Raw genomic sequence first — 27,857 nt, forward strand, 5'->3', positions numbered from 1 at the left:
TTCGGGACTGCCGAAGGACCGAAGGACGCGGGCGGCCGACCCGTGCCCTGCGGAGCAGCCCCAATACCTAACCTGAGCGGAAGCACTCTTAGAGGGGCGGGACTTCCGGGGCGCCCAGGCTCAGCCACCGGGCATCCTACGAGCAGTGACCGGACGCGCTCGAGGCCCGCGGCGGGACTCTGGACGGCGCGCGGGACTGGCGTTTTTTGAGGACAGCGTGAGGGAAACGGGGGTGAGGAGCCACGCAGCAGAGTGCATTGATGATATAGGAAGAGGCGGGGTGCTAACCGCTTGTCTTCCCGAAGCGGCATTTCTTGTAGGAGGGCCCGGGAAGATCGGCGGCGTCCCTAGGCCACCGCCCTCCCTCGGAGTCTGCGCCAACCCGTGCGCAGGCTCTGAGAGGACGCCGCCCCCGCTGTGGCCCCTCCTGCGCGTGCGCAAAGAAGCCTCCGCTTGGCTTCCCGCACGTGTGCGTAAGGTGGCTGTTCTGGTCCGAGGTTTCCCCAGGTGGGTAGCGACTGCGTGGTGGTCCCTCCAGGAAATCTGGCCCTGAACTGTCCTTGGACGCCAGCGTTCCGTCCCCACTACCCCGTCAGCCTGGATTAGTGGATCATTCAATACAGATTAAAACTATCGCCTCATTAATTGGACTTTTATATATAGTTCTTTTTTTCCCCCAGTCTTGTTTCTATTTTATCCTTTTAATTACCCTCAGAGTTAACATAATTTTATTGGACTTTAGGTTGTCTCATCAAAGTTGGATTTTTTAAAAAGAAACATCTTTGTTCCTATTTATGTGAGAATGCTTTGTCTTCATTTTGCTCGTCTGTTTATTTTTGTAGTGCAGTGTATTTTAAAGAATCTTTCATCCAGACTAACACCCTAGACAGTTTAGTCTTTTGACACACAAGCTGTTCCCCCTCCTTGAAATTTCAAGGTCACAATGAAGAGTCAGAATAGAATGACATGAGGACCTTTACAAAAAGGAGGATTTTGCAGTTGAATTTTGATTAAAGCTCTTTTTATTTTTTGTCCTGCACTCTTTTGCTATTTTTTTCCAGTAGATACATTATGAAAGATTCTTTCTTAAAACTCCCAAAGCTTTGGGGGTGGGAGTTTTAATTGCTGAGAATATAATAGAACTCATTTAGTTGCTTAACTATATTAAATGAACTATGACTGACTATAATAGGATGAATTTTATTGTCTTCTACACAAGAGTATATAACATGCAGGTAAATTTCTAATAATTATAATAAAGAATATCTACATACTCACTAGTTAGGTCAAGAAGTAAAACACTGCCAGACCTCAGAAGCTCCCTGAATTTTCTTCATCTATGCCTGTTCTCTATCCCCTGTAGGGAATCAGTATCCTTACTCTTTGATAACCATTCTCTTCTCTTCACAGTTTTAACACCTGCACACATTACTAAATTTGATTATTATGAACATACACATATATACAAACCATAAATACATGTACTTATTCCTGACTTCTGTTGACCCTGAAGTAGGTTTTTGAGAGTAGTCTTACAGTGACAAATTTAAATATACTTCGTTAATTTTCAGTGTATTCTGTGAGTGGATATACTATAGTTTGTTTACTCATCCTTTGTTGATAAGCATTTGTATGTTTTCCAGTTTTTGGCATTATAAACAATGCTGCTGTGAACATTTGTGTTCTTATCTCTTGGTACAATGTAAAAGAAGCTCTCAAGGATACAATGCCCAAGAGTAGAATTGTTAGGGTAAATGTTGCCCAACTAATTTCTGAAATGCTTTTACTGGTGTTTTCTCACTAATACTATGCAAGAATGCCTGTTGGCCACCCTTGGCATTTTCAGACTTAAATTCTACCAATCTGTTGATTTGGTGCAATGATCATTTTTTGTTTTATGTTTTTTCCCAGTGAGTTTTTAGCATCTTTATCTGCTATTCAGGTTTGTTCTTTTTGTGAAGCATGACTTGAGGTTTCATGCTACTTGTATATTGGGAGGTTCTTCTTTTCTTTTCAGAAGTTCTGGAGTTTGAACTCAGGTTCTTGAGCTTGCTAGGCAAGCGTTTTACCACTTGAATCATGCCTTTGGCCTTTTTGTGCTTCAATTCTTTTTCAGTGGGATTCTTGCATCATAGTTGTTGTCTCCTACACCCTATCACCTCCCCTTCTGAGCCATCCTCAGTCCTGAATCTTCTTACATGCATCATCCTATGCATGTAGCTAGAAACATACCAGCATCTAGTTGAGACTGGACCCACTAACATTTCCCTGGGACTCTTGTCTAATTGATAACCTCTGAATCCAGACTCCTGATGTTAGCTGCTGCACCTAGCCTTGTCTTTTTCTTAATATTTATCATTTCTATTTCCTACATTCCTGTCCTTTCTCATGTGTTAAACATAAATTCTTGTATATATTTTCATTCCTTCTGTGGTACTTTTAAAATACAGTTGAATATCTGCCTTTTTATGATTTCTGCTTTTTATATCTTGTTTTACAAACCATTTCTAAAACAGTGTTTCATCCTCCGGTCCTAAACATAGTCCTCTTTCTAAAAAATTGTATAGTTTTATCTCAACTGTGGTTATTTAATGTACTTGGAATTTTTTTTGTATGTGTTTGTATGTTATGATACTAATCAGTGATCAGAGCTCACCAGAAGTTTGCTTCAGTTCAGAGGCTCACTCTGGTTTTCTTTATGTGTGAATTTGTCTGATTTGGGGTGGGAGCAGGATCTGAGAAAGATGCTTAGCAGAAATAGGAGGAGCCAAAGGGGTTAAAAGTCAGAAGCTGCAAAGATATTTAGCTGCAATCTTTGCCGCCTCTCACCTCCTGGCAAAACTACATCTAAGGGAGAACAGTATTTCAAAGGATAACATTGGGCAATCCAGAATTTTTCAGACTGCTTTGGGAGGTGGATGCAGTGGATTTAGCAAGCCCAGGTGAAGAGGAGAAAAAGCTTTGAGGGGGATAATGCCATACATTGATTCTTCCAGCTCATATCTCCTGACTGAAGGCAATAGATAGAAATCATGGCACCATCTTGCTTCTTCACACTGTGTACTGAAGAGAAACATAGGATCAAAAAGGATAAACTTGCCAACATCAAACCATAAACATGAAGCAGAATCAAAACCAACCCCTAACCCTGCTGACTACCAATTCTGAGCTCTCAGTTGTATCTCAGGAAGCTAGGTAGGAGAGAAAGGTCTTCTTCTCACCTGCCATCCTTCCCAAAGTAAGATGCCATAACCTCCGTACCCCCTCCCCCCACAAATCATAGTAATTGTCTGCCTGCATCTCCTAGTTTTTTTTGTTGTTGTTTTGGGGGGTTTTTTTTGGGGGGGAGGTCTGGTCGTGGGGTCTGAACTCTGGGCCTGGGCACTGTCCCTCAGCTCTTCAGCTCAAAGCTAGTGCTCTACCACTTGAGCCACAGCGCCACTTCCGGCTTTTTTCTTTTTGCTTATGTGGTGCTGAGGAATCGAACCCAGGGCCTCATGCATGCAAGGCAAGCGCTCTACCACTGAGCCACCTTCCCAGCCCTCTCCTAGTTTTTTCTAGCTGAGATTTAGCCCTATGCCTTCACTTATAAAGGACATTGCTCTTTCATCTTTACTGTTACACTAAGGCTGAACACATACATAATGCACAAAGCAACTCGATGGTAAGGGCAAGCATATACCTTCAGAACTCAGTAAGACCCTTGAGAAATGCTCACCTATGTGTCTGTTTGGAGATGTATTGGGTTGTTCATAGAAGCACTGTGGTATAACAAAAATATTTAAAACGATTTGGATGTTCATGATTATGAAAAATTATGAAGTATTTATTCAGGGGTGAAAATGAATAGCTACCTGTGTTAACATAGAGACACATTTCAGATAATGTTGAATAATGAAGCAAGTTGCTCATGTTCACAGAACACCATTGATAAAAGGTTTGGGATAGATATATAAAACTCAAGAGGGCAGCTTTTGTGAGAAAGTAGAGAAAGAGAACTGGATGAGAGAAGATACACATAGGGCTTCAAATATATCTATCATTTCTGGAGCTGAATGATGGATAAATGAGGTAGTTAGATATTTTTTATTTTTTGGTATGCCTGACATTTTCTTAGAAAAATAACTAAATAGAAAGAAAATCATTTAATTAATAGGTTGTTTTAAAAAATCTATAAATCAAGCACCATCCTCACCCACTTCCTTACTGATTATATTTAAACCATATTTAAGCTCTCTATATGTTATACTTCACAGTAGAAATCATTTGAACAAAAAATGTAGAAAAGGAAAACTGCACAGTATAAATTAAGGAAAACATTTTCATACTTTAAAATTAGTAAGGAACTTGAAATTTCTTCTTTGGTGATGTGAGATACTGGGACTCCTTGTTCATATGTCATCTAGGGCTTAAAAAAGTATAGGAAGTGAAATGCTAAAAGAGATGTTACTATTTACTTTCAGGATTCTTAAACAATCTTGGCGAACAATTTATTTTAAAATGAGAATAATCTGCTCCAAAGCCTCGGTGGATGAATACTTCATATTAACAAGTCTTCTTCATCCTTGGTTACATACAATGAAAGCATTCTAATCATCCAGCTCCACTGCCATGTTGGATGGCATATGGACAAAGAGCTCCCAGTATCTCACATCACCAAAGAAGAAAGTTCAACATTTTTTTTTTCTGAGAGAAGAAGTTTAACAATTAAGCAGTATCTTTTTCTGGATTTAAATGATATTTTTGAAGACTTACTAGTTCTTAATTGTCCATTGTTTCCTAAACTGTATTTTTAATTTTATTTGCTCTCCTAGGGAATGAAGGATGGCAGCACGCCGTGCATTAAAAGCTGTTTTGGTGGATCTCAATGGCACACTTCACATTGAAGATGCAGCTGTGCCAGGCGCACAGGAAGCTCTTAAAAGGCAAGCTATCCTCTAGGTTCAGCTGACAAATATGTTTGTAAGTGCCATTTCACCAAGGCAGATCATTAGCTAAATGGATGGCCTTTAGATGGCATCTCACCAGCTTACCGATATATATAGGAACTGTTTTGGTTCCCGTATATCCTCCAAATATTGTTCTCCAAGCGTTTATTAGATTTGGCCTTTTGTTCTTTTTGTTCTATGTGTATGTGCAGGCATGGTGTGTGTGTGTGCATGTGTATGTGCTCGAGCATATTCATGCAAATGTTCATGCATGCACTTTAAGTATTGTAATTTTGGAATGAGAATGCTAACTAAAATTAGGAGTAAATAACATTGGAAGATCTCGAATGAATCCTGGAATCCAAACAAAACACAGGCATAGTTTGGCCTCTTCCTATGTTACCTAAAATCTGACTTTGAATATGCATCTGCTGAAAATAAAGTTTGACTGAGGAGGTGGCAGTGGGAATTGTGAGTTTGAGGCCAGCCTAGGCTATTCAGCAAGACTCTGCCTCAAAACGCTAAATAAATAAATACGTAAATAAATAAAATTTGACTAAACAAATTGAAATTGTAAAATTATTTCTATCAACTAAATTTAATGATTCCAAAGATTAGGTACTATCTTATTTCTAGTGTACAATTATACTAAACACAAACACAAATCTAGGTACAAACTGAGGAAAAGTATGTTAAAGGGAACTGTATGTGTTTGCCTTGGGTGTCCTGAAAAACAATAATCACAGAATAATTGACATTAAACATCTTCATTCCAACAAAAATTAGTGAGGTTTTAAAAATCAGCAATTCTTAACACCTGGTGCTTATTCTTTTCTGACCTTAAAATGTTGACTGTGTCATTCATTAAATGGGAAAACACTGTCACTGTGACAAGTATCACAGTGGCAGGTGTAAGGGGAAAAAATTAATGCAGATCCCACCCTCTCTTAGTATGCTTACTTTTTCCTTTGGAACACCAAAAAATAGAAACTGTAATAACCCGTGGGGCCCTGATAAGCAGCGGGGCCCAATAGTCATCGTGGCCCCATGGCCCGGCCTGCTGGAGGGGGCGGGGCATCAAGAGGCAAGCCTTGCTGCTCCATAGACCCGGCTGCCAGACAGAGCCGGGCTTTAAGAGGCTGAAGTCACCGCCCCACAGGCCATGCTGCCGGAGGGGCGTGCCACGCCGCTGAAATGGGGTGGGGCAAGCCGCTGAGAGAGGCGGAGCATGCTACTGGAGGGGTGGGGCATTGAGCCCCACATGGTGAGCTGTCGGGAAGTGATTGGACAGTTGGCAGTTAGGGGAGGAGCATGAATGGCAGTTGGAAAACCGTTAGGGGAAAAACCTTTAGGAAAAAAACTGAGTGCAGAGGAAGGAGAGGAGGAGAAATGGAGGGAGAAAGGCAGGAGGGGAAAGTCGGCTGGAGCCTGTGCAGGACAGGCCTGTGCAGGACAGGGAAAGCCTTGAGAGGCCATTCGGGACTTCCCAAGGAAGCCATTCGGGGCCTCCTCCAGAGGCCATTCGGGGCCTCCTTGAGAGGCTATTTGGGGCCTCCTCGGGTCATTCGGGGCCTCCTCTGAGGGCCATTTGGGGCCTTCCTCTAGGAGAGGCCTGTGGAGAGGCCTCCCGGAGCAGAGCAGGGCAGGCCCGTGGAGAGTGGAGAGGCCTGCAGTGGAGCAGAAAGGGAAAAGCCTTCCCCTTTGGAGCTTTGGAGCTTTGGAGGTCTGAGGTTTGGAGGTTTACAGACCGACTACTTTGGTGGTTTTCAGACCAACTAATAAAGGTCGGCGGGTCAGGGCTGCCTATTGGAGGACTGGAGGTTTGGTAGTCGAGGCTGCTCTTGGTTCTGGGTATCTAGCCCAGGACAAGGTAGTCTCAGGACTACCAGAAAGAATTCTGGTGTAAATAGTGTTCACCTTTCACTATGCCTCGATGGATTGTCTCACACTCCGGAGGTCATAAGTCTAATAAAGGTTGGGGCTGCCTATGGGAGCTTTGGACATTTGGTGATTGAGGCTGTCTTGGTTCTGGGTATCTAGCCCAGGACAAGGTAGTCTCAAGACCCTTTTCTGGTGTAAATAGTGTAAACAAACTTCTTTTGTTCACTTCTCACTGTGCCTCGATGGATTTTCCGGATGTCATAAGTAAACAACGTGTATGTTAGTATCAGTTGAAAGCTGTGGGTTCTGATGTTCATTTTGTGTGTGAAGAAATAGTAGACAGCATGTTGCTTAAAGGCAAAAGAAAATGAGATACGTAGTTAGAATTTCACACCTTGACATGGTGTGCCTCTTAGGCTTTCTAAGAGTAAGGATGAATGCCAACTGATTCTATGGACAGAACTTTTACAGCTTTAAAAATGAGCTCTCTGATTTGGATTGAAAGATCTTTATTTCTATTGGACAGTGACATCTGTATGAAACTGTAAACCGAGCTTACCTTTTAAGGGTTAGGAGCTTATACATTGTTCTGTTAAAGGCCTTGGCAGGTTTTCCTCCCAGAGAAACTGTACTGATGCTGACAGTTTGGTTTCTATGGAAACAAATAGACTACAGGAAGTTGAGGGACTAGTAAAATAAAAAGTTTTTTTTAAAAAACTCATTTAAAATGATATGGTTATTTCATTCTTATTTTTAGGATAATACTATGTTGAAGCAATCAATTTCTTTTGCAAGACAAATGACCAAATTCTCTGCAAATGTGTTTTGCGGAGAAGTTACTACACAGATGTTATAGAAGTAATCATGATTACAGTGAGTTATTTAATCATATAAATTTATTTAATGTTTTTTGGGTGACTACTTAAAAATCTCTTCTGTTTTGTTTGCTTGTTTGTTTTAAATTATGGTTCATGTTTTTGTGCCTAATGGCCTTTTGGCACAGGCATAAAATAAAAGGCAGGCTATTCAAAATTAAAAAATAAAATTATTTTTCTGTTTTGGATTACAGCACTGTAGGCCAATAAAAAGTTTATTTTTAAAGAAGGATAAGCTATTTTTAATTCTTTCTGTGATATTATGTTGTTAGATTTCAAAACCAGATCCTAGAGTCAAACCAATCATGTATGTAGTTCAAGGGGAAACATCCCATCTCCCCTTTTAATTTTTTAAACATATTCCCTTTATATAACCCAGATTGGCCTTGATCTCATGATCTACCTGCCTTAGCTTTTTGAGTGGAGGGGTTGTAGTTGTGTACCACTGTATCTGACTGGAAAACCCATTTTGATCTATAAAAATGAAATGTTTCTTTGAGGTACCCAATTACTTTGTGTTTATGAATGTAATAACTCATTACTATGTTCTCTAATAAAATTCAGGGACATCTTCTATTCCCTTAGTACAGTGATTAGTTACTGTCCCAGGACAGAAAAATTTCATCTTAATCTCACTGCTAGCAAAGATGCATATGCTTAAACTGGCATATCACTTAACTGTAACTCCTCAATTTTCTCAGTTTTAAGAGATGAGTATTGTATCAGAAAATAATTGTTAACCACATTTTATCTCAAGTGGTTGTGCATGCCTGTACTCCCAGCACTCAGGAAGCTGAGACAATAGATCCCAAGAATCATCACCTTCAGAGTGAAATCCTCTTTCAAAAATACATACAACCCCTCTGTACAGTATTTTTACAATAAAAACGTTAAAAATAAAAACAAAAATACATACACATATATTACATACACAAATACATACATAGTCATCATGTACATATTTATATATATATTTATTTGTCTACTAACATTTGGCACAGGTTTATTAAATTCGGAGGTTTCATGATCTAGGATTGCAAAAGCTGTCAGTGACTTCTGAATTTTACTTTTCCAGATTGCGTGGTTCTTCTGTAATGGTTAGGTTTGTGACCAATACTACCAAAGAGAGCAAGCAAGATTTATTAGAAAGGTTGAAAAAATTGGAGTTTGATATCTCTGAAGATGAAATATTCACTTCCCTGACTGCAGCAAGAAGTTTAGTGGAGCAGAAACAAGTCAGACCCATGCTGCTGGTTGATGATCGAGCCCTATCTGATTTTAAAGGTAGGAGAATTTTGGAAAGTTTTAAAAATAAGCCCTTCACATCTTCATATAAGTCTCATAAGAGGAGTGTATTCTACTGAGTTTGGTGGTATATCCCTGTAATTAAGGAGATAGAGGCAGGAGAATTACAAGTTTGAGGCCAGTCTGGACTACATAGTGAGTTATAGGCCAGCCTCAGCTACATAGTGAGACTCTGTCTCAAAAAACAAAACAAAAAAAGGAAACAGAAGTGTCTAATCTGATTTTCCTTTGTTATTATTGAAATGGTGTACAGTACTAACAGTTTGAATCTGAATTGGTATTTCTTAGATCTGTTTTGACTAACCATACACAGAAAGGGAAACATATAATAACCCACTACATATATGTATGTGTGTTATAGCTTAAGTAGTACTTACCCTACTTACTATAGGAAATATGTTCTATTTTTCTATTTGGTTTGCCTGCTTGTTTGATATTTGATGCTATATAGAGCCCTCCAAATTAGTTTCATAATCCACCATGAGCCATGAGTTTGAATAAAACTCAATGGAGAATTACTTTGAGTATTATAACAATCTAGAAGCTATTCTTTAACTTGATTAAATGAGATAAAACTAGACCACCTTCAAAATAGATGTCATCTGGATAGTGTGAAGATTTACAAATAATGTAAATATATTTTGCAGTGAAGAGAAAAGAATAAAGAGAAAATTATTTTTTTCTTTGGAAAAAAGCAACTGTGGGATAGTGTCATAATTTTATTGAGCTTTGCCACAATTCCTTTTTTTGATAAATGATATTCCAAGTGAAATGACACAAAAATGAACATAAATATATAAATTATAACTTTACTATATAAATTATAATTTTCCTATTAGCTTATGCTAATAGGAAACAACAGTATATCAGTCATATTTATTTGTAAGAAACAAACTAACTTGCTGAATTAAACTAAAAATGTTTTATGAGGATCTAAGTGCTTAGGGGACTATACAGTTTCTATACTAAAGGATGTGGTAGTAGCTAACAATTATATATAAAGTAGCATTTGTAGGAAACTATTTCTGAGATGTAGTTACAAAGCTACACAATGCTATATAAACAAGGGTATTCATTAATTTGTAATGATGAAAAGATTAGAAACAACCCAAATGTTCACTCAGTAGACTGACTAATATAATATATAGACTGACTATCATAATATATCCACAAAATTGAGTGATTTGTAGCTGAAAAGCAAGTAACAATGCAAAGTTTTGTCTCGGGCTGGGAAGTTGGCTCAGTTGTAGAGCGCTTGCCTTTCATGCATGAGGCCCTGGATTCGATTCCTCAGCACCATATAAGCAGAAAAAAGCCGAAAGTGGTGCTGTGGCTCAAGTGGTAGGGCACTAGCCTTGAGCTGAAGAGCTGAGGGACAGCGCCCCAGGCCCAGAATTCAGCCCCCCTAACCGCAAAAAAAAAAAAAAAGTTTTGTCTCCTGATAAGAAGTAATCCTCATAAATTAGAGTTATTGAAAATATGAAGTATACAGAGTCTTACACATTTGCAAAATATTGATGGTTATGAAAAATGGATGTTAGGTGTATTGAGGCTCATAAAACTGGTCTTTCTACTTTTATACAACTTTGGAAATTTTCCTAAAAAGGGTTATTTGAGTGACTGGAAAACTGGAGGGTTAGTCAAAAGGGCTGTGCAGCCAGACACAATGTGCATTGTCACCCATAGAACTTTTTTTTTTTTTTTTAAATTGTGAACATACTGCACAGAACTAATCTTACGCAGTTCCTGTCTCAGCTCAGCACTGACCTCTAGCTGGGCCTGTTGGTGTCATAGGCACTTCAGTCTTAGAATCTAACAGAATCAGTAGTCACTTGCTCAGGGTCCATTCTTCCTACTTCTTTATTTTGTGTTATTGCCCCAGTTCAGATCCTGAAGGTTTCTGATTGACAGATCTTAAGTCTTATCCCTTAGCTGCAAGGAAGTCTAGAAAACATACCTTTATTGTGTGAGGCTGAGCATTGCTCTGAGCATGCTATAGGGGCTAGTGAGTTTTTTTATTTTATGATAATGGCATGCAGAAACCAGGCAACAAAAAAAAATCATGACTGTAAACACATGTTTAATCAAGATAGTGTTGCTTCTAAGGGAGCTAAAGAACTAAAAAACAATTTTTTAATTTGATTTTTCTCTTATTGACTTTACTTGTATGATATCCAGATTCTTGTAGTTTCCATATAAAATGGAGCAGAATCCTTAATCTAGGAGAAATTTTTGTCATTCAGTATAGAACTATACTTGCAATATATATGAAAAGACCCAAAAAGATGGATTTTTTGAGGGAATGGAAATATCTTTGTTAATATTGAATATTTTTGTTCTATTGTTATATACATATAATGAAAAGAACACTAAAAATTTTCAATAGCCAACAGTTTTAGCTTGTTCTTTCAACAAACTTAAACCAATGACCCAATTCTCATGGCAACTAGTAAGAAAGAATTTTTAAAAACTTGGACATCTGTAGTCAATAAGAGAGAAGTACAGTAATTGACATGTAGAGAATCTACACAACTTTTAATCAGACTTCACAATTGTGATGGGGAATGTGCTTATTTGGTTCTCATATCTGAAGTACCGTTATCAGATTATAGGTCTTAAAACTGTACAACTTGCAGTCTTTTCCATGTTTATTGTTAGTGTGTCAACTTCGGCTTTGTCAAATAAAAAGTCTAATTTCTCTTGCCTTGTAGAATCTCAGTCCCTTATCAGTTGCTATTGATCTGATAGTTCATAGGGAACTCATGGCTGTCCTTGTTGATTATAATCAGTAAAGCATTTCAAAGTTAGAAATTACTTGTTTGACAACCATCGATTTACAATTTTCAGTTCCCATTTTCTAGATATTGAGTAACTGTAAGAATATCTACACAGAATATGGAAAATTAGCAGACCTTCTCCCCTAACCCTCTGTTCTTATATTTCCAAAGTGCACTGAGAAAGAAAATCTCTCAAACTTTTGATTATGGCTATAACAAAAATGTGTATTTGATTAAGATCACTTTGTTATAAAATGTGACATTGCCTTTTATTGCCTTTTAAAAAATTTAAGCAATTGCATTTGTTTTATTTTCAGGAATACAAACAAGTGATCCTAATGCTGTGGTCATAGGCCTGGCACCAGAACATTTTCATTATCAAATTCTGAATCAAGCATTCCGGTAAATCTAGCTACTTATTTTTTGTCACCTAACTTGTTATTTTACTTTCTGGGTATGTAGGTTAGATATAAGAAAAGAAATCTTCAAAATCACCTTTAAGATTGTCATCAAGTAATATTGTTTACTACCTTGACTTCGATTTTTTTTTAATGATTGGTATATTATAATGTGATGAACATTGGGGTTTTTCTGGTTCTTAGAATCAATACTTTGGAGCAGAAATTCATAATAAAATTGCTAGTGTTACAGCTATCAGAAAAGGACTGACAAAAAGAAATAAAGGTAGCGGTAATATCTTTTATTATTCCTCCTGTGGTTCTCCATTGACAATGCTGATCTCTAAATGAAGTAACATCCAGGCTAATCTACTAACAACAATAAATGTGTACCATCCTCCACTTAGAACCATGCTGTAGAAAGAGTTGCACATTTGACCACACTTTCAAATAAATCCTTCTGTGAATGATCATAGTATTTTTTTTTTTTTTTGGTCGGTCATGGGGCTTGAACTCTGGGCCTGGGCGCTGTCCCTCAGCTCTTCAGCTCAAGGTGAGAGCTCTACCACTTGAGCTACAGCGCCACTTCCGGTTTTCTGGTGGTTTATTGGAGATAGGAGTCTCACGGTCTCTCCTGCCCGGGCTGGCTTTGAACCGCGATCCTCAGATCTCAGACTCCTGAGTAGCCACCAGGTGTGAGCCACCAGTGCCCAGCTGATCATAGTATTTTATACCAGAATAATGACAGGAGATTTCAGTAATGTCCCTACAGCATGCTAGATAATACTGTTTAGGGGATGAAGAAGAGAGAGTGGAGAACATTTTTCATATTTTTTTAGTATTTAGTAAATGCTTAGTATTAGCTAATTTTAATATTTAGTAATTTTTTAGTGTTTTTTGTATTTAGTAGCTATACAAACCATTTTTCTCATCCATACAATAATCAGTAAGAATCAATCTAAACTACTTTATGTAGAATTTATTTCTTGATATATATATATAGATATATATATATGTCCTAGAATTAGAATATTTGCAGGAATCTTTAAAAACAATATCACGTTGATACACGTGGCCACATTGTTTGTTGTCTATCTTGAAAATGGCTGTCTTCACAGAAAATCTGTGTGGCCAGATTAGGGTGGACAGACACCTTCATTGCATGTGTGGTTAGTTTAGATCCTTGGTTAATGGAAACTACAACTACTTAATGGACTTTCATTTGTGACTGTGAGTCACTGTGATACTCACTTTTGTTTAAAATTCATTTCCCATGGTTATTGCCTGGACATCCACTGCTATGCCACATTGCTTGAAAATGTTGTTTGGAGTATACGATACTAAACTTTCTTATTTTCACCTACTTCAATTACCCTGCTTTTGTTTCTTATGGAGATTATCCTGTTTGCTCCCTGAGTATGGCTACAAGTATACCAAAGTCATTTTTCTTTTTTCTTTTTTTTTTTTTTTTTTTTTGGTTGATCGTGGGGCTTGTACTCTGGATCTGGGCGCTATCCCTCAGCTCTTTAGCTCAAGGAGAGCTCTCTACCACTTGAGTCACAGTGCCATTTTCCCAAAGTCATTTTTCATTTGAACTAGTATTTTTACTTCTGAATTTACCGTTACTATCTTTTCTTTATTATTTGAGCCATAGAATTCAAAGAGAAAGTATTCATTGATTTTTAGCTAGTTACTTGGGAAGGACATGTTTAATAGGAAATTAGAGGTCTCTTAGATGAGTAGTAGACTCACAGTAATAAAAATCTATGTTGACATAATACTGACTTGTAATTGCTCAGATGCTGTCTAATTAGTACACTTTCCTAACCACATTGATTCTTTTAAACCTGACATTTTAAAGCATTACAGTGCACTTATAAGTCAACTCCAATTTCACAAATGCAGTTAACAGCTGGATGGAGAGTTAACAAGGATTTTAGGTCTTGCCCTTGTTTGCATATTGATGTTTCCACAGAGACTGTGCCTTCCATCTAGTGACTGCAGCTGTCTGGATTGTATATGGCAAATATAGACATCTCAAATGAACCACCGATTAAATTACTATTCAGGTTGATAATGAGAATAAATGTTGGATGTTAAAGACCATTGCATAGCTTCCGTGCTTGCCAGTATTAGGGGCATGTTGCATCAAGTACGATACATCCTTCATACTACACTCTGTTACATACTGTTTTTAATGAAGTGGCCCCCTAAAATGTATAACACATCTACTTATGTCTTTCATACCCAAATGAAATTGACAATGATTTTAATAAATTAATTTGGGAAAAGAATATGAACGAGTTATGAAGAATGAATATGAGTATGATTTGTGATTGGATTATTTAAAACATGCAAACCTAACATCATTGCTAGCTTTTTTCCTTTTATATTGAACCAAAAATGGGGAAAAAAATAAGGAATTCTTATATTCACCTATTCTCATATATACCTGTCAACCAGTAGGCCCCATAGGTATTTGAATTGTGAATTTAGTTTTCCCTTTTTTAATCTCTGTATTTGTAGTACATACACATAGGTTTCCTAAACAATATATAATACTATTTTTGCATGTTTTTATCACTTACACTCATATTTTCTTTCTTCCTTAGATAAAAGTATGATTCATCAATATAAATACCCATAGATTTACTTTATTTTCACAGCAGTATTTCTAGCTTATTTAGTTGTTGGTTGTTGTTGTTTTTTTAAATTTTGATCGGCGATAGAAATACAAAATTTAAGCATTTAAGTAATGGACACATAATAATTAAATTTAGTGATCAGTATTAGGAGGAAGATTATGTAGGTAACAGACCACAGAATAATCTAACCTGAACTTACTATTAACAAGAGTAAAACATTTCTAATCACAAAATAATAAGCCTTGTGGTAAGCTTTAAATGCTCAAAAAGAATTAATTAAGAATTACCTAAATTCTTCCACCTAAAGAGAATCATAGTTAATGCTTTGTTCAGCACTTTGATTCTATGCACTTACATGTATAAAAATGAACATTTAAATCCTATGTATAATGTGTGGTAGTTTACTTTTTTAAATTTAACAATAGGGCCAGAGGGGTAGCTCTAGGGAGAGAGTGCCTACCCAGCAAGCACAAAGCTCTTGAGTTCAAACCTCAGTACCACCAAATTTTAAAACAGAAAAAAATCTAACAAATTATATTTCTTTATTCTTTTTTTCTATTCTTAAATATTCTGAATTACATTTAAGCATTATATCATGCTCCATTTTAACAAACAATAGATTGTTTTACCTTGAGTTCCTGTTGGCTATTTTCAGGCCTTTGAAGTTAAATTTCTGAGACTATGATTTTGAGCAATATTAATGTCTTTTCCTTACTTTTCTTTTTTTTAGAAGCATAGTTGTAGCCAGGTGCCGGTAGCTCACGCCTGTAATCCTAGCTACTCAGGAGGCTGAGATTTGAGGATCATGGTTCAAAGCCAATCCAGGCAGAAAATCCATGAGACTCTTATCTCCAGTAAACCAGCAAAAAAAAAGCCAGAAGTGGAGCTGTGGTTCAAGTGGTAGAGTGCTAGCCTTGAGAAAAAGTTCAGGTATATAGCACCCCACACCCTGAGTTTCAGCCCCAGAACTGGTTTTCCCCTTACCTCTCCCCTCAAAAAAGAACACTCATCAACTCAAAAGAGTTTTAGTATGGAGCTCTTTAACTTAGAAAAGTTTGAAGATTGTGTTTTGATTTTTGTTTCTTTAAATATTTTCTCCTAAATTAAGAGCAACTGCTAGAGGAGCTTAGTAGAATGCTGTTATATCTAAAGATCAAAGATACTACAACTTTCACATTTAAACACATAGAGGAAGCCTTGGTAAGAATAATGCTTTGAAGCTTTATTAATGACCATCCTTCCTAATGTTATAGGGTCTGCGAGTCCATGTTATAGGGTCTGAGGGTCCTCCAGTATATTTCAGAGTTGGACAGATTTTGGCTGCTTTTTTTTTAGTGGTGGGGAAGAGATTCTTATCACAATGGTTTCTGTTGACTTTTATATTGCTTGCTTGAGGACATGTCATTGTTAAGAAAAAATCACGTTTATTACTCCAGTATAGTTTTTTAGTAAAGAAAGAAGAGAAAGGGAGAAAAGAGTTGAAAATGAGGGCCTCTGTTATTAATGAATTTGTATAGTAACTTCTGAAATATTTTTATAGAGCCCAGGGCACCAGGAATTTCATAACTGTAGCAACAAGGTCAAATTACAAATGTTTCTATGGGCTTTTCCCATTTCTGACTATTATTTTAATCTTCTTAAAGTCCAGAAAATAAAAATACAAAAAACTTTTGACATGAGTAATTTTCATAATTTGAGATATATAGAGCATTCCATTTGTATAGGCAGATAAAGAAACATGCACAAATTTGAAAGTCAGAATATACAACTGAGTTGAATATTCAAGTTGCAGCCATTATTTTGTAATTTTAGGATTTTCTTTTATGATTGAGACAACTCTTGCTACTTGAAATAAGTTTCAGGGAAGTAAGCCACAAAAATAAATCTGTTAGCAACTTTTCTAAATTAAGGTATAACAAGCACAGTGAATATTTTGGAACCCCCATTATATTCATAGTAAAGAACTGCTCTGACTTCTGTTAGTATTGCCAGTTCTTGATCTTCATATGAATGAGATCCTATAATTGTCACATCTGTTTATGGTTTTGAGATTTATCCAAGTTGTATATGTGGCAATACTTCATTTTTTGTTTTATGTATTTTATATCATTGTATAGTACCTTATTTATAAATTTTATACAATTCTGCTGTTAATGGGTGTTTATTTCCAGTTTTGCTGATATGAATAAGTAAACTGTAAACATCCTTCTACATATCTTTGGAGCATATATACATTCAGTTCTCTTGGGTATATATCTAAAAATTGTTAGAGAAAAGGTAATTGTTTAGCTTTTTAAACATTACCATCCAGTTTTCTAAAGTGACTATATTAAGTCACATGTTCTTGGCTAGCACAAATAAGAGTTCAAAATTTTCATTCTTATTGACCATTGGACATTTACTTTTGTGATGTACTCATGAAAATCTTTTAACTTTTCTGATTGGGTTGTTATTTTCTGTGATTTTTAGGTTTTCTATGTGTTTTGTGGGCAAGTCTTTGGTTCTGTCTATGTACTGTAGATGTTCTACCTGCCTGTGGCTTGTCTTTTCACTCTATTCATGTATAAGAACCTGAAGTTCTTGGTTTTGATAGAGTCTAATTCGTCAGTATTTTCTTCTGTTTCATTCAAGACATCTTTGTCTCCCAAGGGAAGATACTATATTTTCTTCCATAAGCCTTATTGGTTGGTTTACCTTTAACAATTAGCTATAGGATCTACTTGAATTATTACTAATCCTTTGTTTTCCAGAGAGGACTCTAACCTGCTAAGAGTTCTTTTTTTTTTCTATTAGTATTCCTTGTTCCAGAAATATTTATTACAAATATATATTAATCTTCCTCTGAATTAAGAGTTGTGTTTTTGACACAAATCAAGTGACTATACATTTGTGGCTTTGTTATAGAGCAACTTTATTTTTCTTTAAGGTTATCCTAGCTATTCATATAAATTTTGGAATCAGAATTTTTTTTTTTTTTTTTTGTCGGTCATAGCGCTTGAACTCTTGGCTTGGGCGCTATTCCTGAGCTCTTCAGTTCAAGGCAAGCACACTACTGCTTGAGCCACAGCGCCACTTCCAGTTTTCTAGTGGTTTAATGGAGATAAGAGTCTCATGGACTTTCCTGCCGGTCTGGCTTTGAACTGCGATCCTCAGATCTTAGCCTCCTGAGTAGCTAGGATTACAGTCGTGAGCCACTGGCACCTGGCTTGGAATCAGAATTTTTAAATATTCATGTAAAAGGCCTGTTCTACATTTGGTTGGTACTTTCTTAAATCTATGTCTTTGGGTAGAATTTGCATCTGGATTATAATGTGTCTTCCAGTCTATGAAAATGAAATTTCTCCATTTATTTAAGATTTTTTTTAAACATCAGTGTTTTGTAGTCTCTAGGTTGTGTGTTTCAGAATTTTTGGTTAATCCTAGCTTTTCATGTTGCTTGATGCTAATGTAAATAGTATTTTGTTAAATTTTATTTTTAACTGCTATTGCTAACAATAGAAATTTCATTGATTTCTTGTATATTAGGCTTTTATTCAGCAAACTTCTCACATTTACTTGATCATTCTAATGATTTATTTGTAAAATATTTTTCTGGTAGTGATACTGGAATTGGAACTCAGAGCTTTGTGCTTGCTAGTCATGCACTCTCCCATCTGATCCACACCTCCATCCTCTTTTGCTGTGGTTATTTTTGGGATAAGGTCTCACTTTTTCCCTGAGCTCTCCTGGACTATGCAACTTCTATTTGTGCTTCTTACTGTGGCTGAGATGACATATGAGCGTCATCAAACTCACTTTTATTCTGTTGGATAGGATCTTGATGAACTTTTTTGTATACAATGAAATGGAACCTTTTGGCTCTGAATCTAAATTACGCCTTAGCGTTTTTCTTGCTGCTCTACTGAGAGCTTTTTGTTTGTTTTGTTTGTTTTTACCTACCTAGAGTTTATAGGCAGAGATTTTGGTATCAGGATTTACCTTTTTCACTTTCTTTTTACACCTCAGTAGGCATAAGAATATTTTTAGATTTCCTGCTAATGTATTGTTTCTGATAATGGAAATAACCAAACCTTTGTTACCGATAGAGTAGATAATAAAATCATTCCAAGTATTTAAATGTCTTTTTTTTTTTTTTTTTTTTTTTTTTTTTTGCTGTCAGTCACAGGGCCTGAACTCTGGGCCTGGGCTCTGTCCCTGAGCTCTTCAGCTCAAGGCTAATATTCTACCCCTTGAGCCATGGTGCCACTTCCGGCTTTTTCTGCTTATGTGGTACTGAGGAATCTAACCCAGAGACTTGTGCATACAAAGCAAGCACTCTACCACTGAGCCACCTTCCCAGCCCCTAAATGTCTATTTTTTTTAAAAAAGTTTCTTAGTGAGACAGAGTTATAATATAGAGTTCAAGCTGTCTTTAAATTCTCTATCCTCCATTCTCAGCTTCCCAAGCACTGGGATTACAGACAAGCACCACCAAACCTGGCTCCGTTTTATTTACAGTTATAACATAAATATATGCTATATATTTATCTATGTAAGTGTATTTACATATATACACTTATATTTATACCTATATTTAAATATATATTTAAAGTATTTAACTGTGAAAGACCTTTAAATTTGTGACCTAGAAAACATTTTCTTTTCAGGCCATCATAAATATTCTTCTGGTCTTCCAAGACTTAGTGAAGATATGACATGCAGAGAAGAATGGTTGGTGTAGGAGTCATTTTTGTGAGATGCCCGTCTGCTCCAGCCTGGTGCAAAACCAGTTCCCACTTAGAGAAATGTAGTGGATCTGCAGGTTCAGCCTTTCCAGGGAAGGCACTAAAATAAAACATAGGAATTAAGTAGACACATCAATCAAGCTGATAAGTCTCATCCCCAGTTAAGATATAATAAAATATTAATAAAGCTAGATCAAATGAGTTTTTAGTTTAGCTGTGTAAATGGAAAGCAATTTTGAGGTCTGTTGCATAAAGAATTTTAGTTCTGTGGTAGAGAAACAAATAAATGGGATTGGGATAGAGTGGAAGAGGAGAATAGGTGAATCACCCTTTGATGTCTTGTTTCTATTAATGACGGTTCTTTTAAGGACAGCAGATGAGCTTTGCAAGTTTTCTGATGCTGAATTCCAAGATCTGCTTTCAGTAATTAGTTTGTATTAATATTTGTGAGTAAATCTGAAGGATTTGTACTGTGCTATGAGCAATTTGTAGTAACTAACAGTAAGCTCCTGTAGTAGTCCAGTATTGGGTTTTACTTAATATTTAATCATAAATGTCTGAATTCTGCATCTCCCACAGGAAGTTATTTCTATGCCCACTGACAAGAATAATTTAGCAGTTTCATAGTTGAGTGCTTAATTACTCATAATTGTATAGGCGAAGATGTGATGAATTCTTCCTCCATGGACATACTAAATATTTTAACTAAGGAGATGACTAGAGTAAATTAAGCTAGTGAGATCATTTATTACATTGGTTAAAAGCAGCTTAAGAAACAGATCATATCTTCTATTGCATGAGAGAATAATTAGTGTGTGACTACTTCAGTGGGATTGGAGGCTGCAGGGTTGAAGTAAGTGGTGGATTTAAGGAGGAGATACATTACATTTTTGCCTTAGGATGCTCAGCTATATGTAGTGTTTCATTATCTAACTGAAAACTCTCTGCACCTCTTGTTTGTTGTCTTGTAGGGGGATTCCTTTGTAGGCAATCCTTGTAAGCAGTCTTGATTTGGCATCAACCAGAAGCAGTCAGAAAGTTTGTACAGGTTAAGTTATAAGCAGAAGCTCTGTTAAATTCTCAGTTAAATTTCTGAAGTAAAAAGAAACTTAAATTTTGGAGTAGAGCAAGCAGGGGTATTTCAGGAGTTCACTCATAAGTCACTACAGCAACAACCATGTGGTATTGTCAGTGCTCTGGAGCCTCCTGCTTGCCATTAGGGAAGGTGGGAACAACTCTTCTCATTAAGTTAAGCTACTTCCCTTGAGTGCCTTATTTAGCTGTAGTTTTCTTAATTCTCTTTCCCTGGCGATTTGGAGTGTCTGAAACCACTAAAGGTAAAAGGTTGAAGCAATCCCAAATTTAATAATCTTATCACCTTTCTATTATGTATCTGAGTGTAATTCCCAACAGTTCTAAGTGAATTCATTAAAAGACAGCAAGTCATTAAAAGTTAATAAGAAACTATTTGTTTCTGTGAATGTGAAGAAAACCACTTTGTAAGTCTGACATTCTTTTTTAGTTATAAAAGCCTATTTTTAACTAGTCCCTTCACTCCACCTCCCCCCCCCACCTTTCTTCTTTTTTCATGTCTCTAGGTTACTTCTAGATGGGGCACCTTTAATAGCGATTCACAAAGCCAGGTATTACAAGAGGAAAGATGGCTTAGCCCTGGGGCCAGGGCCCTTTGTGACTGCTCTAGAATATGCCACTGACACCAAAGCCATAGTAGTGGGCAAACCAGAGAAGACATTCTTTCTGGAAGCATTGCGAGACACTGGCTATGCACCAGAGGAGGCCGTCATGATAGGAGATGTAAGTAGAAAAGCCCAGGGGATGTCCTGAGTTCGTTCCAGGCAGCCAGCTTCAAAGCCCTGTTTAGGGAAGCACTTTTTGTTGCTTATGATAAAGGTAGTAGTCAGTGGCTACCAATAATAAACTTTCCTCTAGATATTCAATGGTATTCGTCTAAAGAGCTGAAGTTTTGATTGTTCTGACAGTTCTCCATAATTTGATGGCACATATATAATTCAAAGACAACTTAATATTGTAAGTCAATTAAATGTTGTATATGTTTGAAGAAAACTCAAATACAGTCTTAATTTTTTTATTATAAATATGGAGAATAACCTGTACCTAAGAAGTCTGACATTATTCTTAGCATTAGATTTGAAAAAGTTTCCCAACCAGGATATCATACACAGCTAAAAGGTGTTGAGCTTAGCCCTTTGAGTAGCAGGGCTACGCATTTCATGACTGAGACTGAAATGCATAGAAGGCCTGTGTGGTGAGTACTTTGTCAGATTGCCCTGCTGAAGCAAGCAAACATTTTAAAAATGTGCTGTGATGGGGAAGAGAAATAAGAGTCACATGCCTCCTGGTAAGTTGGTGGCCATGGCCACCAGTTTTTAAATATCAAGTCAGTGTGGAAACAGCCTTCAGGATTATTTAATCCAAGCCTCTTCATTGTACAGACTAGGAAACTGTATCCTAGGGCAAATGTCCTACCTGGCCCCACATTTAACTAGTAGCACAGCTGGAAGTAGAGGTCGGGCTCTGGACTCCCGCCTGATTTTCTTAACTTACAGTGATAGTGGCAATGTGTCAGTCTTCCTAATGTTATCTATTTTTTTAAGTATCTACCCAGAATTGGTGAGATCATAGCTTCCTGTCACACCTTTTCCTCTTGGCAGTCCTTTGCCTAAACAAACCAGGTGAAGAGGTGGTTCTCTGGGACAGAAGACTCCAGGAGGCTCTTGAGTGGGACAGGATGGGAGGAGAGAGGGTCATGCAGCAGCTGTATTCAAGTCTCTTTGTTATCCAAGAGCGTGCCTGTTCTCTCCTTTGTTCACTGTGTCCCACTTTCCTACTTCCTCTATATCCCCAGTCGCATTTCTTCAACAGGGCAAACAGAAAAAGTTTAAAGTTAGACCTTGATTGATGATTTTGACATTTAGATATTCATTTTTAAGTCTTGTTATTGAACAATATTAAACAATAAAAGGCAAAAAAATTTCTTCAGGCATGATATGAGTGACTCTGGCTTATGGATGTGACTAGAATTTTTACTTGAATTCATTGTCAAAAACAATCAAGTACCTGTTGATTTTGTTTGACTTTGTTCGTTTGGAAGGTTTTGTTTTAGGAACTTAAGTATTTATTTTGCTACGGCTTTTTTTTTCAGTTTTCACGTTCTTTTTATTTTTTTAATTATTATTATGAAAATACTGTACAGAGGATTTACAATTACATGGGCAAGATAATGTTTTCAGTTTTATGTATGAGTAACATCATATACTCTTGTATAAATGTATTTCATAATATAAATCATCTACTAAAAACTTTTTTTTTGTGCCTATCCTGGGGCTTGAACTCAGGGCCTAGATGCTGTCCTGAAGCCTCTTTATGCTCAAGGCTAGTGCTCTACCACTTGAGCCACAGCTTTTTTGAATAGTTTATTGGAGATAAGAGTCTCACAGGGACTTTTCTGCCCAGGCTGGCTTTTAACCGCAATCCTCAGATCTCAGCTTCCTGAGTTTGCTGCTGCTTTTTGAAATGGATATCACCATGCTGCCCAGGCTGGCCTTCAACTCTAAGGTTCAGTTGATCCTCCTCAGCCTTTTGAGTGCTGAATATATGCAACATGCCACAACACCCAGCTCACACAAATGTCTTTATCCTTATCTCTTGTGTGTATGTGCACACCAATATTATTACTTGAATGGAGGACTTCACAATTTCTGGGCTTGTTTAGGGCTAGCATTCCCAGTTGAGCCATGCCTTCAGTCCAGCTTTTAGCCTGGGCTTGGTTGAGATCCTACAGGTCTCAGCCGCTTGAGTCACTTGTGAGTAAGGATTATACTTGAGTGCCCAGTGCCCAGCTCTTATCCCTATCTTGAGTAAGAAGTAGACAGAAGAGCTCCCTTTGCAGAGTGGTTTGTGATTTCCAAGTGGGAAGTGAGCATCAGCTGTCTGTTTAAGTATTAACATGGTCTGTTTAAGTATATTGATTTGACTTGATCTTATCTGGTGTGTCCAACTGGATGGAAAGTAAGAATAATATATGACATGGCACTGAAAAGCTATCTTCTGAATTTAGCTCCTCCATTGTCTTCAGCTGGATTATTAATTGTACAAGCCACCAAATGCATAGAAGTCCATTTTGCATAGTCTGTTGTAAGAGAAAGGGAATATATAGGTGGCAAAGCATGAAGACTCATCACTGCTTTCAGTTCCGTTACTAAGATTCTGTTTTAAGAGTTTCCAAGAGACCCTCAAAGCCTACTCAATCATTGGTAGGGTTTGTTGGTAAATGGACTGGAAGCCCTGGACTAAGCACCTTTTTGTGCTTTTTCAGGATTGCAGGGATGACGTTGGTGGGGCCCAGAATGCCGGAATGTTGGGCATCTTGGTTAAAACTGGTACGTATCTTCTTTATGCCTTTTCAAAAACTGAATGGTAGAGTTCACACTTGCACAAACAACAGCTTTTGCCAAAGTGGCAGAAGCACATTGGTTTTTCTTTCCACCATGAAGCATGAGATTAGGATTATAGGAAAGACAAAGAGAGAATGCCTATTCTATACAAAGCTTGAAAGACCAGAGATAGAAGTATTCTAGAGCTTGCCCAGAGATAGCCATCCTTGATGGGAAAAGGAAAAGACTCCTCTTCTTGAAGAGGAGTCAGTATTCTGGCTGCAGTGTACTGGTTTATTGTCCTACATGTTAGTCCAGCTCTGTGCAGACTAGTGTGTAAGATTCTGGTGCAATCAAAACAAAGTCAAGGAAGAGTTACCATAGGGAATCTTTTAGAGAAAGTAGCTGTGGCATGTGTCCAAGCAAATGTGATTGCATACAAACTGCGTTGAGTTTAAAAGGAAGGACAGGAAAATGTAAAGAGCTACAGTTGAGTAAGAAACATTTGACAAGGCCTAAACCATTGGAGCCTTGCAGACAGTTACTCCAGAATGAAAACAGTAATTTTTTTTCAGATTTCTCCATCAAAATGATCACAACCTACCCAGGAACATTATTACTGTCCTGTTATATAAGCAGAAAGAGGACACAGGATAGAAGTCAAGAAAATGAGCCTTGCTCACCAGCCTCTCCTGTTCTTTGTTTTCGATTTCCTGTCCTTTGCAACTTTATCTTCTAATCATTGAGAAGAATCCCGAATAATTATTTTTGCTTTTGAGTATTGTGCCTATGGACATTTCCTTTCTTTAGCTCACACAACTAAACATGTGTACCCACCATCCAAACTGGACCTGTGCGGTGTCAGGAATGGTTTGTCTCCCCTGCTGGTCTCCATTGGCTCTGCTTTCTAATAACTAGCAGGAGGTTACAACCAGCCTAAATCAGAGACTTTGAGTAAGTCTAAGTGAAACAGCATAACAGTATCACAACTAACACGTGTAATTAGTAAGGCAGCTAAGTTCCTCTCATGAAAGCAGATCCATTTATATTGTTTATCTTTGGATGGAAGCTTTACAGATATATTTTAATCCAGTGTGGTGGACAAGTGCTCTACTTGCCCATGTTCAAACTTTATTCTAAATATTTTAATTCGTAGTCAGTACTATATACCTTTTGTGGGTAATCATCAGCATGTTTGTTTCTCAGTGGGCAGCACATGGTAGATGTTCAGTATATAATTGATTGGTTATTTGCTCTTAAAAACTTCTGGTTTATCCTAACCAGAATTTGTTTAGCATGTGAAAGCCAGCTAGAAAGAAAAAAAAAAAAGGATTGCTCTTTGTCTTACAGAAGTGCCTAGCCTCCCACTGCTTACTATTCATTCATGCAGAAGCACAGGTTGCTTTAGAGGCACTGACATACATGCCCCTTAGACAGACCACTGGATCCAGGAAGTAGATAGTATAAGCAGTAGTTAGTCTTTAATGTATACATGAGATCATGTTGAAACCTTGCCAAGAGGTTTACACTCATGAGATTTAAGCTTGAGGGAAAAACAAAACAAAGCTAGTGGAAGTTGCACTGTGGACCATGGTCTGGACAAGTGTCTTGAGTGTGTCAGGGTGAGTGAGGTATGCCTCAGTAACTGTGCATTCGGTGCCAGTTCCTTCACTGTAAGAACTCAGAGTCAGCAGGACAAGAGAGGAAGCATCCTCTAGCACAGTGCCAACGTGTGGAAGGAAGGTTTTATGTTTGCTGAGCAAAGCATCCTAAAGAGTTGTGGAACACAATGAATCTGTTGCTGGGGGAGCTCGATTTAGTCAGAGAATACTGAAGAAAGCAGGAGAATAAGTAAAAGATCACAGAAATAGGGATGAGGAAACAAAGGGTGAGGCAAGTTTAGAGTAGCACAAGGGCTATGGGACAAGTTGCCTTCCCCTGGACCAGAGCTGGAGCACTGCTCTGCATTTCTTTCTTCCCTTCCCTCCTCCTGTCCTCTCCTTTGCCTCTTTTCCTTCCTTTCATTCTCTAAAGATAAAATTTTAAATTTTAAAGTTCAGGGAGGGGGCTGGGAAGGTGGCTCAGTGGTAGAGCGCTTGCCTTGCATGCCTTAGGCCCTGGGTTCAATTCCTTAGTACCACATAAGCAAAAAAAAAAAAGAAAGAAAAAAGCCGGAAGTGGCGCTGTGGCTCTAGTGATAGAGCATTAGCCTTGAGCTGAAGAGCTGAGGGACAGCGCCCAGGCCCAGAGTTCAGGCCCCATGACCGTACCCCACCCAAAATAAATAAATAAATAAAAGTTCAGGGAGTGCTTGTTACGTGCTGGTCATAATACCAGGTGCTGGGAGTACATTAGAACATGTAAGAGAGCAGGCAGCTCTGCTTTCAGAGATGTGAGACAGACATAAAACACATCCATAGTTACAAATTACTGGGAATCTGGTAAAGACAGGATTATAGAGTGCTAGGAGTCCTGTGGACTGGGGTGTCCAACTGAGTGCCAGGCTCAGTAACAACAGGCTTCCTAGAGTCCCAAAGTCAGTAGAGTGAGGCAGTGTGCCTGACACTTGACACCTGGTATGCGCCTGTCCTGTTGGCCTCCAGCCTGGAGCTGGCATCCATCACTCTCCCCTTCCCACCCCCAACAGAGATCACAGCTCCCAAGGTTGCATTGGGCAGCAGCACAGGAGCTGTGGAGGTCTCTGTTTGTCCCCCCCCACACCACCCCTCCGTAAGTCAAGGCTTCCATTTATTCCATTGATTTAATCACCATTCTTGTCTATAAGGGAGAGGGGGTTTATTTTATCAGCTGTGATTTGAAGGAAACTTAACTTGACCTGGTTCCTATAACTGTCCATTGTGAAAGACCAGGGAATGTGGAGAAATGCTGATGGGACATCCTTTGCATTGGTTCCTTGTGTCCTGAAGCCTCAGGTTCACAAGCAAACCTGCTAGTTTGCCGCAGTTGTAAGGGTGGTCCCGTGGCAGTCAGGTGCTACTTCTAGCTGTGATCAACTTGGCTTTCTAGCTATAGTCTTTGTTCATTGGCTTTACCTTCCTTTCAGGGAAATACAGAACAGCAGATGAAGAAAAAATTAATCCACCTCCCTACCTGACTTGTGAGAGCTTCCCTCAGGCTGTGGACCACATTCTGCAACATTTACTCTGAACCATCAAGTGAATGTGAAGCACCTGGAAACCCAGCTTCTTGTCTAGAAAGGATTCCTTATTTCAGCGTCAGCATCCATAGACATAGACCGCCCAGTGCTGATCTAGTTTTAACCCTCTTATATTTTATACATTGATTAGAAAGAAAGGTATTGAGTTGCATACCGCACTAAGCCTTGCTAATCCCTTTTGTTATAGATTGTAAAATAAGAAGAGATGCAAAGAAAGGGCAAGCTGAGAATTTGTGCCATTCCTTTTCAAATATTCATCAGGTTCCAAAGGCAGGGAGGGAGAAGCTCCCGCTGTCACCCCATGGAAACTGAGAGGGGTTATTGGTCTGAATAAGGTTGAATGTGCTTTTTAGGTCATAAAATGCTATATTGAGAGATGTGTTAGGCTCTCGTTTTAATACTGAGTTCAATTGTGAAACTGAGCAGAAGTGCAAATGGAGCACCAGACACAGGCAACAAAATGAAGTGTCCTTCAGCACAAGTGATCTAGTGAAGTGGCTTTAACAGATGTTGAAAATGAGGCTTTCAGTTGTATTCCCAGCACGGGTGACTTCCTTTCTCTTCATTAGCCAGAGATGACTAATTTAAATTTAGAAACCGATTTTAATTTAAAATAATATTTCCATTAATAACCTATTCATTGCGGATACCTATTATACTGCGTAACAGTTGTTTTGGAAATTTTATGTAAAATTAAAACTATCAGTATTTTACAGATGTTTTAATTAGAC

The 27,857-nt window shown here is 37.9% G+C and overlaps 1 protein-coding gene across 3 annotated transcripts; it reads left to right on the forward strand.

Moving 5' to 3' along the window:
• Window positions 1-120: 120 nt before the first annotated feature.
• Hdhd2 (haloacid dehalogenase like hydrolase domain containing 2) lies at window positions 121-27,839 on the forward strand. Of its 3 annotated transcripts, none has more exons than XM_070029206.1 (7): window positions 121-507; window positions 4,815-4,925; window positions 8,760-8,968; window positions 12,084-12,168; window positions 21,132-21,348; window positions 23,891-23,954; window positions 27,013-27,839. In XM_070029206.1, the coding sequence occupies exons 2-7, from the start codon at window positions 4,825-4,827 to the stop codon at window positions 27,114-27,116; spliced, it is 780 nt and encodes a 259-aa protein (XP_069885307.1). In that variant the 5' UTR covers window positions 121-507; window positions 4,815-4,824; the 3' UTR covers window positions 27,117-27,839. The 3 variants fall into 3 exon arrangements, with proteins under 3 accessions (XP_069885307.1, XP_069885308.1, XP_069885309.1); XM_070029207.1 differs by having other exon boundaries at window positions 121-232; XM_070029208.1 differs by lacking the exon at window positions 121-507 and adding an exon at window positions 7,567-7,682 and having other exon boundaries at window positions 4,841-4,925.
• The last annotated feature ends 18 nt before the right edge of the window (window positions 27,840-27,857 follow it).

This window comes from Dipodomys merriami, unplaced genomic scaffold, assembly GCF_024711535.1.
Source record: "Dipodomys merriami isolate MVZ:Mamm:240054 unplaced genomic scaffold, mDipMer1.0.p SCAF_2, whole genome shotgun sequence".
Lineage (NCBI taxonomy): Eukaryota > Metazoa > Chordata > Mammalia > Rodentia > Heteromyidae > Dipodomys > Dipodomys merriami.

What these genes read in the sequence shown, in the direction of transcription:
- Hdhd2 (XM_070029206.1), top strand. Translation starts at nt 4,825, where the DNA reads ATGGCAGCACGCCGTGCATTAAAAGCTGTTTTGGTGGATCTCAATGGC. An exon ending in GCACAGGAAGCTCTTAAAAG is followed by an intron (nt 4,926 to 8,759) that starts GCAAGCTATCCT and finishes TTACTTTTCCAG; the next exon opens with ATTGCGTGGTTCTTCTGTAA. An exon ending in AGGCCGTCATGATAGGAGAT is followed by an intron (nt 21,349 to 23,890) that starts GTAAGTAGAAAA and finishes GTGCTTTTTCAG; the next exon opens with GATTGCAGGGATGACGTTGG.